This window comes from Oncorhynchus gorbuscha, linkage group LG09 (assembly GCF_021184085.1).
Source record: "Oncorhynchus gorbuscha isolate QuinsamMale2020 ecotype Even-year linkage group LG09, OgorEven_v1.0, whole genome shotgun sequence".
Lineage (NCBI taxonomy): Eukaryota > Metazoa > Chordata > Actinopteri > Salmoniformes > Salmonidae > Oncorhynchus > Oncorhynchus gorbuscha.
The window spans coordinates 7,378,634-7,392,729 of record NC_060181.1 but is presented as its reverse complement, the minus strand read 5'-3'; the positions used below and the strand labels follow the sequence as shown (position 1 = coordinate 7,392,729).

At 44.1% G+C, this 14,096-nt stretch overlaps 1 protein-coding gene across 1 annotated transcript in view; it reads right to left on the bottom strand.

The window, feature by feature from the left end:
• Nucleotides 1-6,891, bottom strand: part of LOC124043072 (homeobox-containing protein 1-like) — a 61,885-nt gene extending 54,994 nt beyond the window's left edge. The window contains exons 1-3 of the mRNA XM_046361245.1: nt 6,666-6,891; nt 6,051-6,141; nt 3,390-3,828 (exon numbers count right to left, since the gene is read on the bottom strand). Coding sequence (XP_046217201.1) covers nt 3,390-3,828; nt 6,051-6,129 — 518 coding nt within the window. The 5' untranslated portion in view covers nt 6,130-6,141; nt 6,666-6,891. The remainder of the gene's footprint in view (nt 1-3,389; nt 3,829-6,050; nt 6,142-6,665) is intronic.
• Between the last annotated feature and the right edge of the window lie 7,205 nt (nt 6,892-14,096).

Genomic DNA, 14,096 nt, shown 5'->3' with positions numbered 1-14,096 from the left:
ACTGTATTCTATTCTACTGTATTTACTAACTAGTCACCTTAATAATGTTTACATACTGTATTCTATTCTACTGTATTTTAGTCAATGCCACTCTGACATTGTTCAATCTAATATTTATATATTTCTTAATTCCATTCTTGTACTTTTAGATGTGTGTATCGTTAGATATTACTGCACTTAGCTACACCCGCGATAACATCTGCTAAATATGTGTATGTGACCAATAACATTTGAAGAAGAGACCACACACACACACAGACTTCCTGCATCAGACACCACAGAGTAAGAACAGACCACACACACTTCCTGCAACAGACACCACAGAGTAAGAACAGCCCACACACACACTTCCTGCAACAGACACCACAGAGTAAGAACAGCCCACACACACACTTCCTGCAACAGACACCACAGAGTAAGAACAGCCCACACACACACTTCCTGCAACAGACACCACAGAGTAAGAACAGCCCACACACACACTTCCTGCCTCCTCACATCTGCACTAATGTGAATCTCCTAATGCCGTCAAATAAAAACGTGATTCACATTTTCAAAGAGTCCATTTAGATTTTCCAAAAGGGGCTATACATTTCGGTGAGGTTTTTCTCTCACCTGAGTAGCTTCGTTCCACTGCCAAAAATAAAAAAAATAAACCATTTAGGTGTTCAGCGAAATAAACAACACAATGTCAAAATACAGGAAGCATAGTCAAATAATTAACATCCAATCACATTGACCGTTACTCATCCAATCACATTAACCCATACTCTCTCGTGGGAATTCCACTAACAGTCCGTATGTAGCCAAACATATAGATGTTCGTTAGTTGTCAAAGGGCAAAGTACTGATAGGTTGTTGTTTTTTAATTGAGAGACCAGCTTAAAAAGTTATTTAATTAACTATAATGTTCACTTGTCTGACCGCTTGCATGATGACGAGATTCTCACACGACTGGCTAATCTGGGTGATGTTTTTTCCTCGCCTGAATGATTGGAATCTAGGATTACAGGGACTCTCAGCTATATTCAATGAGTTGAATCAGAAGCCACTGCCAGATTCCTGGATAGGGCTGCACTCAGAGTATCCTGCCTTGGCAAATCGCGCTGTTAAGAGACCGATGCCCTTTGCAACCACGTACTTATGTGAGAGTGGATTCTCGGCCCTCGGGCACAGACTGTGTGGAACATTATTTAAGACTGAGACTCTCTCCAATACAACCCAACATTGCAGAGTTATGTGCATCCTTTCAAACACACCCTTCTCATTAACCTGTGGTGAGTTATTCAACATTTTTGATGAACAAATAAGATTTTATAAGTAAGATATATTATTTGTGCCCTGGTCCTATAAGAGTTCTTTGTCACTTCCCGCGAGCTGGTTTGTGACAAAAACACTCATTCTTATGTTTAATAAATGTATTGTATAGTGTGTGTGTGGCAGGCTTATAATGATTGCAAAAAAACAACATTTGAGAGTGTGATGACCCTGGTGCTAGAGGGGGTACAGCTGACCCTGGTGCTAGAGGGGTACAGCTGACCCTGGTGCTAGAGGGGTACAGCTGGAGGTAGATATGTACAGGGATACTGGAGTGATGGAGGTAGATATGTACAGGGATACTGGAGTGATGGAGGTAGATATGTACAGGGATACTGGGGTGATGGAGGTAGATATGTACAGGGATAGTGGAGTGATGGAGGTAGATATGTACAGGGATAGTGGAGTGATGGAGGTAGATATGTACAGGGATAGTGGAGTGATGGAGGTAGATATGTACAGGGATAGTGGAGTGATGGAGGTAGATATGTACAGGGATAGTGGAGTGATGGAGGTAGATATGTACAGGGATACTGGAGTGATGGAGGTAGATATGTACAGGGATAGTGGAGTGATGGAGGTAGATATGTATGACTGCCTGGATATCGTCCCTTTCTCTCCCTACACACCTGACCCAAATTAGCCAGACTAAAAGCTAACAGGAGAATAAGTCATTGTCACTGCCTCGGGCCGTTGTCTGATAATGATATAATCCTCTTCCTCCTCCTCTCCAGACGCAAGACTAGTTTTCCCCCCTCTATTACGGTGTTCACCTCAAATAACCATCCTTCTCTTTTTCATGAGTCACAGTTCGCTCCTAATCTTCTTCTAGCATCTCTTTAAGCAGTAGGCCCATATCTCTCCTCATTACTGTCCCATAGGCCCCTACCTCATTACTGTCCCTAGGCCCATCTCTCTCCTCATTACTGTCCCATAGGCCCATATCTCTCTCATTACTGTCCCATAGGCCCATATCTCTCCTCATTACTGTCCCATAGGCCCATATCTCTCCTCATTTCTGTCCCATAGGCCCATATCTCTCCTCATTTCTGTCCCATAGGCCCATATCTCTCCTCATTTCTGTCCCATAGGCCCATATCTCTCCTCATTACTGTCCCATAGGCCCATATCTTCCTCATTACTGTCCCATAGGCCCATATCTCTCCTAATTCTGTCCCATAGGCCCATATCTCTCCTCATTACTGTCCCATAGGCCCATATCTCTCCTCATTACTGTCCCATAGGCCCATATCTCTCCTCATTACTGTCCCATAGGCCCATATCTCTCCTCATTACTGTCCCATAGGCCCCTACCTCATTACTGTCCCATAGGCCCATCTCTCTCCTCATTACTGTCCCATAGGCCCATATCTCTCCTCATTACTGTCCCATAGGCCCATATCTCTCCTCATTACTGTCCCATAGGCCCATATCTCTCCTCATTACTGTCCCATAGGCCCATATCTCTCCTCATTTCTGTCCCATAGGCCCATATCTCTCCTCATTTCTGTCCCATAGGCCCATATCTCTCCTCATTTCTGTCCCATAGGCCCATATCTCTCCTCATTACTGTCCCATAGGCCCATATCTCTCCTCATTACTGTCCCATAGGCCCATATCTCTCCTCATTACTGTCCTATAGGCCCATATCTCTCCTCATTACTGTCCCATAGGCCCATATCTCTCCTCATTACTGTCCCATAGGCCCATATCTCTCCTCATTACTGTCCCATAGGCCCACATCTCTCCTCATTACTGTCCCATAGGCCCACATCTCTCCTCATTACTGTCCCATAGGCCCACATCTCTCCTCATTACTGTCCTATAGGCCCCTACCTCATTACAGTCCTATAGGCCCACATCTCTCCTCATTAGTCCTATAGGCCCACATCTCTCCTCATTACTGTCCTATAGGCCTCTACCTCATTACTGTCCTATACGCCCACACCTCTCCTCATTATAGTCCTATAGGCCCACACCTCTCCTCATTACTGTCCTATAGGCCCACATCTCTTTTCCTGTCTCCATAAATGAAACCCACTCTCTCAACAGCCCTATTGCCCCCTCCTCACCTCATATACTCCTCTACCTTCTCCTCCAGGTCCCAGTCCTCCTCCGCCATGTCATAGCTGAATGACCTCTGAACTCCGACTGCTGGGGGGAACAGCGGCGGGGGCGAGGTTTCGTAGCTGTTGCTAGGCGACAGGGAGGCGCCATCCAGCCCGGGTGTCTGCGTGGTGACGGAGGCCAAGGAGAGGGAGGAAGAAGAGGAGGAGGAGGAGGAGGAGGGGGCTGGGGCGGAGGCTGTGGTAGGGGTAGTGTTGGTTGTGGGGATGGCGGTGTGGGTGTCGTTGCAGTACGGGGGCCGATGGTCGGGATCGAGCCGCTCTAGGGATGCTAAAGCCTGGATGATCTGTGGCTTGGTCATCCCTGAGAGACGGAGACGCTGAAGGAGGTCGATCTGCTCGATGGTATAGCGTGGCTCCACCTCACAACACTCCATCCTGGCATCTAACGTGTTAAAACAGACATGAATAGTTCAGACACTTTTCTTAAAAAGGTCTCTAAAATACTGCATCAGAGACAAGTTGTTATCTATTTGATTTACAAATTCTCTATGGGGTAATGAATCTGGCTAAGGCCCTGGTGTGGCAGTAGCCTAGTGGTTAGAGTGTTGGACTAGTAACCAGAAGGTTGCAAGTTCAAACCCCCGAGCTGACAAGGTACAAATCTGTCGTTCTGCCCTTGAACAGGCAGTTAACCCACTGTTCCTAGGCTGTCATTGAAAATAAGAATTTGTTCTGAACTGACTTGCCTAGTTAAATAAAGGTAAAATATATGTATATTTTTTAATCTGGCTTCCCTTGTCCCACAACTAGGCAACTATATTATCATTTAACATCTCTGACTTGGTTTCACAGAGGCCTCAGTAAAAATAAAAGTCAAAAGTCAGAACTGTTAATATAAATGCCTAGTTGCGGGCTGAACTTTGGCACAGTCACATCTCTTACATATTTGTCCCGAGCATAAGACAGTGCTGATTCACAGCCCGATGACTCATTAAGTTATAATAATATAGTGTATTTGGAAAGTATCGAGATCCTCTTCCCCTTTTCCACATGGTACATTACAGCCTTGTTCTAAAACGGATTAAATAAGTACAATTCCTTATCAATCTACACACAACAACCCCATAATGACAAAGCGAAAACAGGTTAAGAAATGTTTGCACAATTATTAAAAATAGAAAAAGAAATACTTTATTGACATAAGTGTTCAGACCCTTTGCTATGAGACTCGAAATTGAGCTCAGGTGCATCCTGTTTCCATTGATCATGTTTCTACAACTTGGAGTCCACCTGTGGTGAATTCAATTGATTGGACATGATTTGGAAAGGCACACACCTGTCTATATAAGGTCCCACAGTTGACAGTGCATGTCAGAGCAAAAAACCCAAGCCATGAGGTCGAAGGAATTGTCCGTAGAGCTCCGAGACAGGATTTAATTGAGGCACAGATCTGGGGAAGGGTCTGCAGCATTGAAGGTCCCCAGGACCACAGTGGCCTCCATCATTCTTTAATGGAAGAAGTTTGGAACCACCAAGACTCTTCCTAGAGCTGGCCGCCCGGCCAAACTGACCAATCGGGGGAGAAGACCAACCCGATGGTCACTCTGACAGAGCTCCAGCGTTCCTCTGGAGATGGGAGAACCTTCCAGAAAGACAACCATCTCTGCAGCACTCCACCAATCTGGCCTTTATGGTAGAGTGGCAAGATGATAGCCACTTGTCATTAGAAAGGCACATGACCGACTGCTTGGAGTTGGCCATAAGGCACCTAAAGCACTCTCAGACCATGAGAAAGAAGATTATCTGGTCTGATGAAACCATGACTGAACTCTTTGGCCTGAATGACAAGCGTCATATCTGGAGGAAACCTGGCACCATCCCTACGGTGAAGCATGGTGGTGGTAGCATCCCTATGGTGAAGCATGGTGGTGGTAGCATCATACTGTGGGGATGTTTTTCAGGGGCAGGGACTGGGAGACTAGTCAGGATGGAGGAAAAGATGAACAGAGCAAAGTACAGAGAGATACTTGATGAAGTCCTGAGAGCTCTGGAGCAGGTTCTCGGACTGGGTTGAAGGTTCACCTTCCAACAGGACAACAACCCTAAGCACACAGCCTAGACACCGCAGGAGTGGCTTCAGGACATGTCTCTGAATGTCCTTGTGGCCCAGCCAGACTCTAACATCTATAGAGAGACCTGAAAATAGCTGTGCAGCAACGCTCCCCATCCAACTTCACAGAGCTTGAGAGGATCTGCAGAGAAGAATGTGAGAAACTCCCCAAATACAGGTGTGCCAAGCTTGTAGCATCAACAAGACGAGGCTGTAATCGCTGCCAAAAGGTGCTTCAACAAAATACTGAGTAAAGGGTCTGAATACTTATGTCAATATCATATTTCCTTTTATTTTTTCTAAAAACCTGTTTTTACTTTATCATTATGGGGTTTATGGGTATATTGAATCTATTTTAGAATAAGGCTAACACAACCTGTTTTGGAAAAAGCCAATAGGTCTGAATACTTTCCTGAAATAACCCATGTATTTATTGCCATGATGTTTAACATTAGCTATGCACCGACACGAATAAATAAATGTGTGCATTGATTGTAAAATCCTGTGTGTCACTGCCCCTGCCCATGGCATTACAGTGCCCGACTGCAGCCTACCTGACAGCGCGGGTGAGAGGCGCCCTGTGGGCAGAGGCTCGGTTCGCGGTGCCGCAGCCGGAAGGCACCACTGTCGCATGGCTCGATGGAGCTGCCCGGGGGAGGAGGAGGAGGAAGAGGTAGGCGACACTTGATGATGCGGTGTAGGGACTAGGGAAGAAATGCCACTGGGGTCAACTAGCTAGAAACTTCACTTCAAATACGATTAAAGTTTTTGTTGTTAAATTAGATGCGTGCCTTTTTGCTAAATAAAAATGACCCAACTGGCTTTTGCTAAATAAAAATGACCCAACTGGCTATATCAAAGTTGGCTTGTTGTTTGCCTGGTTCGGCTAGATGGTTAGCTTATCACGCTAGCTAATTATTAGCTCCCTAGCCATCTCTTTATCTGTTGACAGTCACTTACAAGCTATTAAAAAGTAGCAAACTTGAGCTAAGTTGTAAAGCGAGCTAACTCATTGCGTCCACCTTGCACCAATAACTAGCGCACGCCAAATTAGGTCATAAAGCAGAGCACTTTGCACCAAATGGCATCTTGATTTAGCCGAGGTGGGAGATAATGGCATGCTAATGCAGAACACATGATGCTAACCGGCAGCGCCCCTCTTCTCTTACCTCCCGCTGCCGTCTAAACCGGGGGACGCTGTGTGGGCACTTCTCTTGAAACGTTCAACCGTGCACGTCGACCGAAACAAGAACAAAAACTTTCGTAAAGGTTTCCAACCAGCTTAATGAAGGTGATCCGTGCAGGCAGGGTCACATTGTCCCGGGATGCAACAGCAGAACCGTAAAGAAACGGGGAGTCGGTCTCGGTTTCTGACCTCTAACCCCAACCACACTGTCCCGGGATGATATAGGAAGTTATTCATCTGGGAGGGAAAATCAAAACGTTTTTTTTTTATTATTCATTAATAAATTCAGTTCTCCCCCAAAAAGTGAATAGTGCAAACCTTATAGCCATTAGCCTAAAGTACTTTGAGGCAAAACATTTTGTGACAACAAAAAGGCTTTGTTAATACGTTTGATTGATACATTGATTGATTGACTGATAAAAACACTATTAGGCAACATTCTATTCCTTCTGTAGCCTGTTGATATTTCTATATCTTATCTGTTTATAAAGTAGGCCTAATGACAGCAACCTACTATCATACCTCGTTAAAAGGCAATTCAATATTTTGTCTTGCCCATTCACTCTCTGAATAGCACACACGTCTCGCGAGGCTTAAAAACCCTTCTGTCTCCTCCCCTTCATCCACACTGATTTTTGAAGTGGATTTAACACGTGACATCAATTAAGGGATTCATAGCTTTCACCTGGATTCACCTGGTCAATCTGTCATGGAAAGAGCAGGTGTCCTTAATGTGTTTCATTGTGAGTGTATATGTCTCTTTATGTATTTCATTCGGAATGATCCCATAATATATGATAATAATAATAATATATGCCATTTAGCAGACACTTTTATCCAAAGCAACTTACAGTCTTGTGTGCATACATTCTACGTATGGGTGGTCCCGGGGATCGAACCCACTACCCTGGCGTTACAAGCGCCATGCTCTACCAACTGAGCTACAGAAGGACCTCATGCAGACTTATTAATGGCATCGAGTGAAAGATACAGAGCCTTCAGAAAGTACCACTTGACTTATTACACATTTTGGTTGTGTTGCAGCCTGAAAATAAAAGGATTACATTTATTTTCTCTCACATCTACACCCAACGTAAAAACGTGTTTTTACTGAAAATACAGGTCAGTCAAAAGTTTGGATAATACCTACTCATTTTTCACAATTTTCTACATTGTAGAATAATAGTGAAGACATCAACACTATGAAATAACAAATATGGAATCATGTAGTAACCAAAAAAAGTGTTAAACATATCAAAATATATTTTTGATTTTAGACACTTCAAAGTAGCCACCCTTTGCCTTGATGATGGCTTTGCACACTCTTGGCATCCTCTCAACCAGCTTTATGAGGTTGTCACCTGGAATGCTTTTCCAACAGTCTTGGAGGAGTTCCCACATATGCTGAACACTTATTGGCTGCTTTTCCTTTCATTCTGTGGTCCAAATCATCCTAAACCATCTCACTGACAGTGTCACCAGCAAAGCACACCCACACCATCACACCTCCTCCTCCATGCTTCACGGTGGAAATTGCACATGCAGAGATCATCCGTTCACTTACTCTGTCTCACAAAGACACGACAGTTGGAACCAAAAATGTAAAATGTGGACTCATTAATCAATCAAATGTATTTATCAGCAGATGTCAGCTGATATCTCAAAGTGCTGTACAGAAACCCAGCCCAAAACCCCAAACAGCAAGCAATGCAGATGTAGAAGTTACCATTTTGGGGCAGCAGGTGGCCTAGTTGCTGGATCGAATCCGCCGAGCTGACAAGGTAAAAAATCTGTCGTTCTGCCCCTGAACAAGGCAGTTAACCCACTGTTCCCGGTAGGCCGTCATTGTAAATAAGAATTTGTTCTTAACTGACTTGCCTAGTTAAATTTTAAAAAGAAGCTTGACCAAAGGACCAAATCAGACCGAAGGACAGATTTCCACCAGACCATTACTCATGTTTATTGGCTCAAGCAATTCTCTTCTTATTATTGGTGTCCTTTAGTATTGGTTTCTTAGCAGCAATTTGAGCATGAAGGCCGGATTCACACAGTCTCCTCTGAACAGTTGATGTTGAGATACGTCTTATTTGAACACTGCGAAGCATTTTTGGGGGGCTGCAATCTGAGGCTGGTAACTCTAATGAAATCCTCTGCAGCAGAGGTAACTCTGGGTCTTCCTTTCCTGTGGAGATCCTCATGAGAGCCAGTTTCATTATATTATATTACTTTATGGTTTTTCTGACTCCACTTGAAGAAACATTCAAAGTTCTTGAAATGTTCCAGATTGACTGACCTTCACGTCTTAAAGTAATAATGGCTTGTCGTTTCTCTTTGCTTATTTGAGCTGTTCTTGACTTAATATGAACTTGGTCTTTTTACCAAATAGGGCTATATTCTGTATACCACCCTTACCTTGTCACAACACAACTGATTGGCTCAAATGCATTAAGAAGCAAACAAATTCCACAAATTAACTTTTTAAGAATGCACACCTGTTATTTCAAATGCATTCCAGGTGACTGTGTCCAAACTTTTGACTGATACTGTAAATATTCACACCCATGAGTCAATACAGTAGAAGCACCTTTTATCAGTGACTACAGCTGTGAGTCTTTCTGGGTAAGTCTCTAAGAGCTTTCCACACCTAGATTGTGCAACATACCTGAGTCAATACAGCAGAAGCACCTTTTTAGCAGTGATTACAGCTGTGAGTCTTTCTGGGTAAGTCTCTAAGAGCTTTCCACACCTAGATTGTGCAACATTTGTTCATTATTCTTTATAAAATTCTTCAAGCTCTGTCAAATTGGTTGCTGATCATTGCTAGAAAACCATTCTCAGGTCTTGCCAAAGCTTTTCAAGTAGATTTAAGTCAAAGCTTTAACTCGCCGCTCAGGAACATTCAATGTCTTCTAGGTAAGCAACTCAAGCATAGATTTGACCTTGTGTTTTAGGTTATTGTCCTGTTGAAAGGTGAATTCATCTCCCAGTGTCTGGTGGAAAGCAGACTGAACCAGCTTTTCCTCTAGGATTTTGCCTGTGCTTTAACTCCATTCTTTTTTTTATCCTGAAAAACTCCCCAGTCCTTAACGATTTGAAGCATACCCATAACATGATGCAGCCACCAATATGCTTGAAAATATTTAGAGTGGTACTCAGTAATGTGTTTTATTGGATTTGCCCCAAACATAACATTTGGTATTCACGGCGAAAAGCTAAATGCTTTGCCACATTTTTGCGGTATTACATTAGTGCCTTGTTGCAAACAAGTTACATGTTTTGGAATATTTATATTCTGTACAGGCTTCCTTATTTTCACTCTGTCATTTAGGTTAGTATTGTGTAGTAACTACAAAGGTGTTGATCCAGCCTTAGGAGAAAACTATCATAGCCATTAAACTATGTAACTGTTATAAAGTCACTACTGACGACAAAGTTTTCAGTTGTCTTCAATCACAACTCTGTGTCACAGCCCTTCGTCTCCTGTTTCCAATGTTGCCACATGTTTTGCAGTATTACATTAAGTGCATGATTGAAAACAGGATGCATCTTTTGGCATATTTTTTATTCTGTACAGGCTTCCTTCTTTTCATTCTGTCAATTAGGTTAGTATTGTGAGGTAACTACAATGTTGTTGATCCATCCTCAGTGTTCTTTCACAGCCATTAAACTCTGTAACTGTTTTAAAGTCACCATTGGCCTCATGGTGAAATCCCTGACCGGTTTCCTTCCTCACCGGCAACTGAGTTAGGAAGGATGCCTGTATCTTTGTAGTGACTGGATATATTGATACACCTTCCAAAGTGTAATAACTTCACGTTGGTCAAAGGGATATTCAATGTCTGTTTTTTTGTGTGTTTTTTTACCCATCTACCAACCCTCCCTGGTCTTTGTGGTTGAATCTGTGTTTGAAATTCACAGCTTCGACTTACAGATTTTATGTGTGGCGTAAAGAGATGACGTAGTCATGAATAAATCATGGTAAACACTATTATTGCACACAGAGTGATGCAACTTATTATGTAACTTGTTAAGATCATCTTTACTCCTGAATTTATTTAGGCTTGCCATAACAAAGGGGTTGAAGACTTATTGACTCAAGACATTTAAGCTTTTCATTTTTTTTTTTTTTTTTCATTTGTAAAAAATATATAACAAAACATGTTTCCAATTTGACATTATGGGTTATTGTGTGGAGGCCATAGACACCAAATCTCAGTTTAATCAATTTTAAATTTAGGCTGTATCACAACAAAATGTGGAAAAAGTCAAGGGGTGCAAATGCTTTTTGAAGGCCTTCCCCTCATCGCACACACACACACACACACACACACACACACACACACACACACACACACACACACACACACACACACACACACACACACACACACACACACACACACACACACACACACACACACACACACACCATTGAAATGAACATGCCCTTACTGAAGTTGTATTCTTCTTAGTCTCCGACCCAACAAATCTCTCTCTCACTTCCTCTCTCTCTCACTTCCTCTCTCTCTCTCACTTCCTCTCTCTCTCTCACTTCCTCTCTCTCTCTCTCTCACTTCCTCTCTTTCTCTCTCACTTCCTCTCTCTCTCTCTCTCTCACTTCCTCTCTCTCTCTCTCTCTCTCTCACTTCCTCTCTCTCTCTCTCTCACTTCCTCTCTCTCTCTCTCTCTCTCTCACTTCCTCTCTCTCTCTCTCTCTCTCACTTCCTCTCTCTCTCACTTCCTCTCTCTCAATTCAAATGGCCTTTATTGGCATGGCAACGCGTTCACAAAGTCAAATAAATGAATAAAACAACAACAAATAAACATCAAAGCAAATTAAACAAAAACAATCAGACATTATATGTATCAATCACATTTCACAAATTTCACACATTTATTTATAAAAGCCCTTTCTACATCCGCAGATGTCACAAAGTGCTGTACAGAAACCCAGCCTAAAACTCCAAACAGCAAGCAATGCAGGTGTAGAAGCACAGTGGCTAGGAAAAACTCCCTAGAAAAGCAGGAACCTAGGAAGAAACATAGAGAGGAACCAGGCTCTGAGGGGTGGCCAGTCCTCTTCTGGCTGTGCTGGGTAGACCAGAGTGACCAGGCTCTGAGGGGTTGCCAGTCCTCTTCTGGCTGTGCTGGGTAGACCAGAGGGACCAGGCTCTGAGGGGTGGCCAGTCCTCTTCTGGCTGTGCTGGGTAGACCAGAGTGACCAGGCTCTGAGGGGTGGCCAGTCCTCTTCTGGCTGTGCTGGTTAGACCAGAGGGACCAGGCTCTGAGGGGTTGCCAGTCCTCTTCTGGCTGTGCTGGGTAGACCAGAGGGACCAGGCTCTGAGGGGTGGCCAGTCCTCTTCTGGCTGTGCTGGGTAGACCAGAGAGACCAGGCCAGTCCTCTTCTGACTGTGCCTGGTGGAGATTATAAGAGTACATGGCCATTAAGGCCAGATTGTTCTTACATTTTTTTAATTTAACCTTTATTTAGGCAAGTCAGTTAAGAACAAATTCTTATTTACAATGTCGGCCAAACCCGGATGACGCTGGGCCAACTGTGCGCCTCCCTATGGGACTTTCAATCACGGTCGGATGTGATACAGCCTGGATTCAAACCAGGGACCGTAGTGATGCTTCTTGCACTGAGATGCAGTGCCTTAGACCGCTGCGCCACTCGGGAGCCTGAGGTTAGACGTTCAACAAAATCAAATGTATTTATAAAGCCCTTTTTACATCAACCAATGTGTCACGTTCAAACATCCATAGATGACCAGCAGGGTTGTAGTAGAGGGTGCAACAGGTCAGCACCTTAGGAGTAAATGTCGGTTGGCTTTTCATAGCCGATCATTCAGAGGTTGAGACAGCAGGTGTGGTATAGAGTCGAAAACTAGCAGGACAAGGTATTACGTCCGGTGAACAAGTTAGCAGGTAGAGCAGTTGAAACTGCTGACCAGGTGGACTGGGGACAGCCAGGAGCCATCAGGCTAGGTAGTCCTGAGGCATGGTCCTAGGGCTCAGGTCCTCCGGGAGGGGAAGGCGATAGGGAGAATTAGAGGGAGCATACTTAAAATTCACACAGGACTCCAGATAAGACAGGAGAAATACACCAGATATAAAAGACTGACTCTAGCCCCCCGGCACATAGACAATAGCAGCATAGATACTGGAGGCTTAGACGGGGGTGGGTCGAGGGACACGGTGGCCCCGTCCGATGATTTGGGGCGGCAGCGTAGCCTAGTGGTTAGAGCGTTGGACTAGTAACCGCAAGGTTGAGAGTTCAAACCCCCGAGCTGACAAGGTACAAATCTGTCGTTCTGCCCCTGAACAGGCAGTTAACCCACTGTTCCCAGGCCGTCATTGAAAATAAGAATGTGTTCTTAACTGACTTGCCTGGTTAAATAAAGGTAAAATTAAATTAAAATACCCCACAGACAGGGCCACCCAGGCAGTATATAACCCCATCCACTTTGCCAAATCACCCACACCACCAGAGGGATATCAACAGACCACCATCTTACTAGCCTGAGACAAGGCTGAGTATAGCGCCCAAATGTCTTCTCCACAGCACGAGCCCGAGGGGGGACTCCAAACTGGACAGGAAGATCACGTCTGACTCAACCCACTCAAGTGACGCACCGCTTCTAGGGACGGCATGGGAGAGAACCAGTAAGCCAGTGACTCAGCCCCTGTAACAGGGTCAGAGGCAGAGAATCCCAGTGGAGAGAGGGGAGCCGGCCAGGCAGAGACAGCAAGGACCAGTGCCTTGTCGTTCACCTTCGCACCCCTGGGCCAGACTACTCTCAATCATAGGGTCCACTGAAGAGATGAGTCTTCAGTAAAGACTTAAAGGTTGAGACCGAGTCTGTGTCTTTCACATAGACAGTGTTTAGTAGTTGCTGGTAATGTTCAATAACACAGACCCCAAAGCAAATCAGGGGGTGGGGAATATATATTCAAAGAGAACGTATCATAGTTGTTATACTGAGAGGTAGCTGTTTATTCTCCCCTGTCCTCAGTGATTCTCTCCACTGAACAAAGAGGATAAGAGTGTCTGCTAAATGACTTAAATGTAAATGTAAATGTAATGATGTACTTTATACCCAAGCCTAGCCTATGGTTGACCAATTAGAATTCCTTGCAATAAAATTGGGCCGATCGCCAAATACCAAGTATCCCGTTTCAGGCTCAATGTATACTGTAGACAATTTGGACCAATGAGAACTTGCCACGTGTAGCTTTGAGTCCCAGACTGGAATTTCTACACAGATCCTAAACTGATGTTGACCTGAAAAACACTAGTTCCAATGCTCTCTAGCCGTCTAGTCCTCTGCGTTGTGTATTTACAGTATCTTAGAATATTCCTACAATAGGTAGACCATTCCATAAAACTTGACCTCTTGCCCTCTTGTCCTCT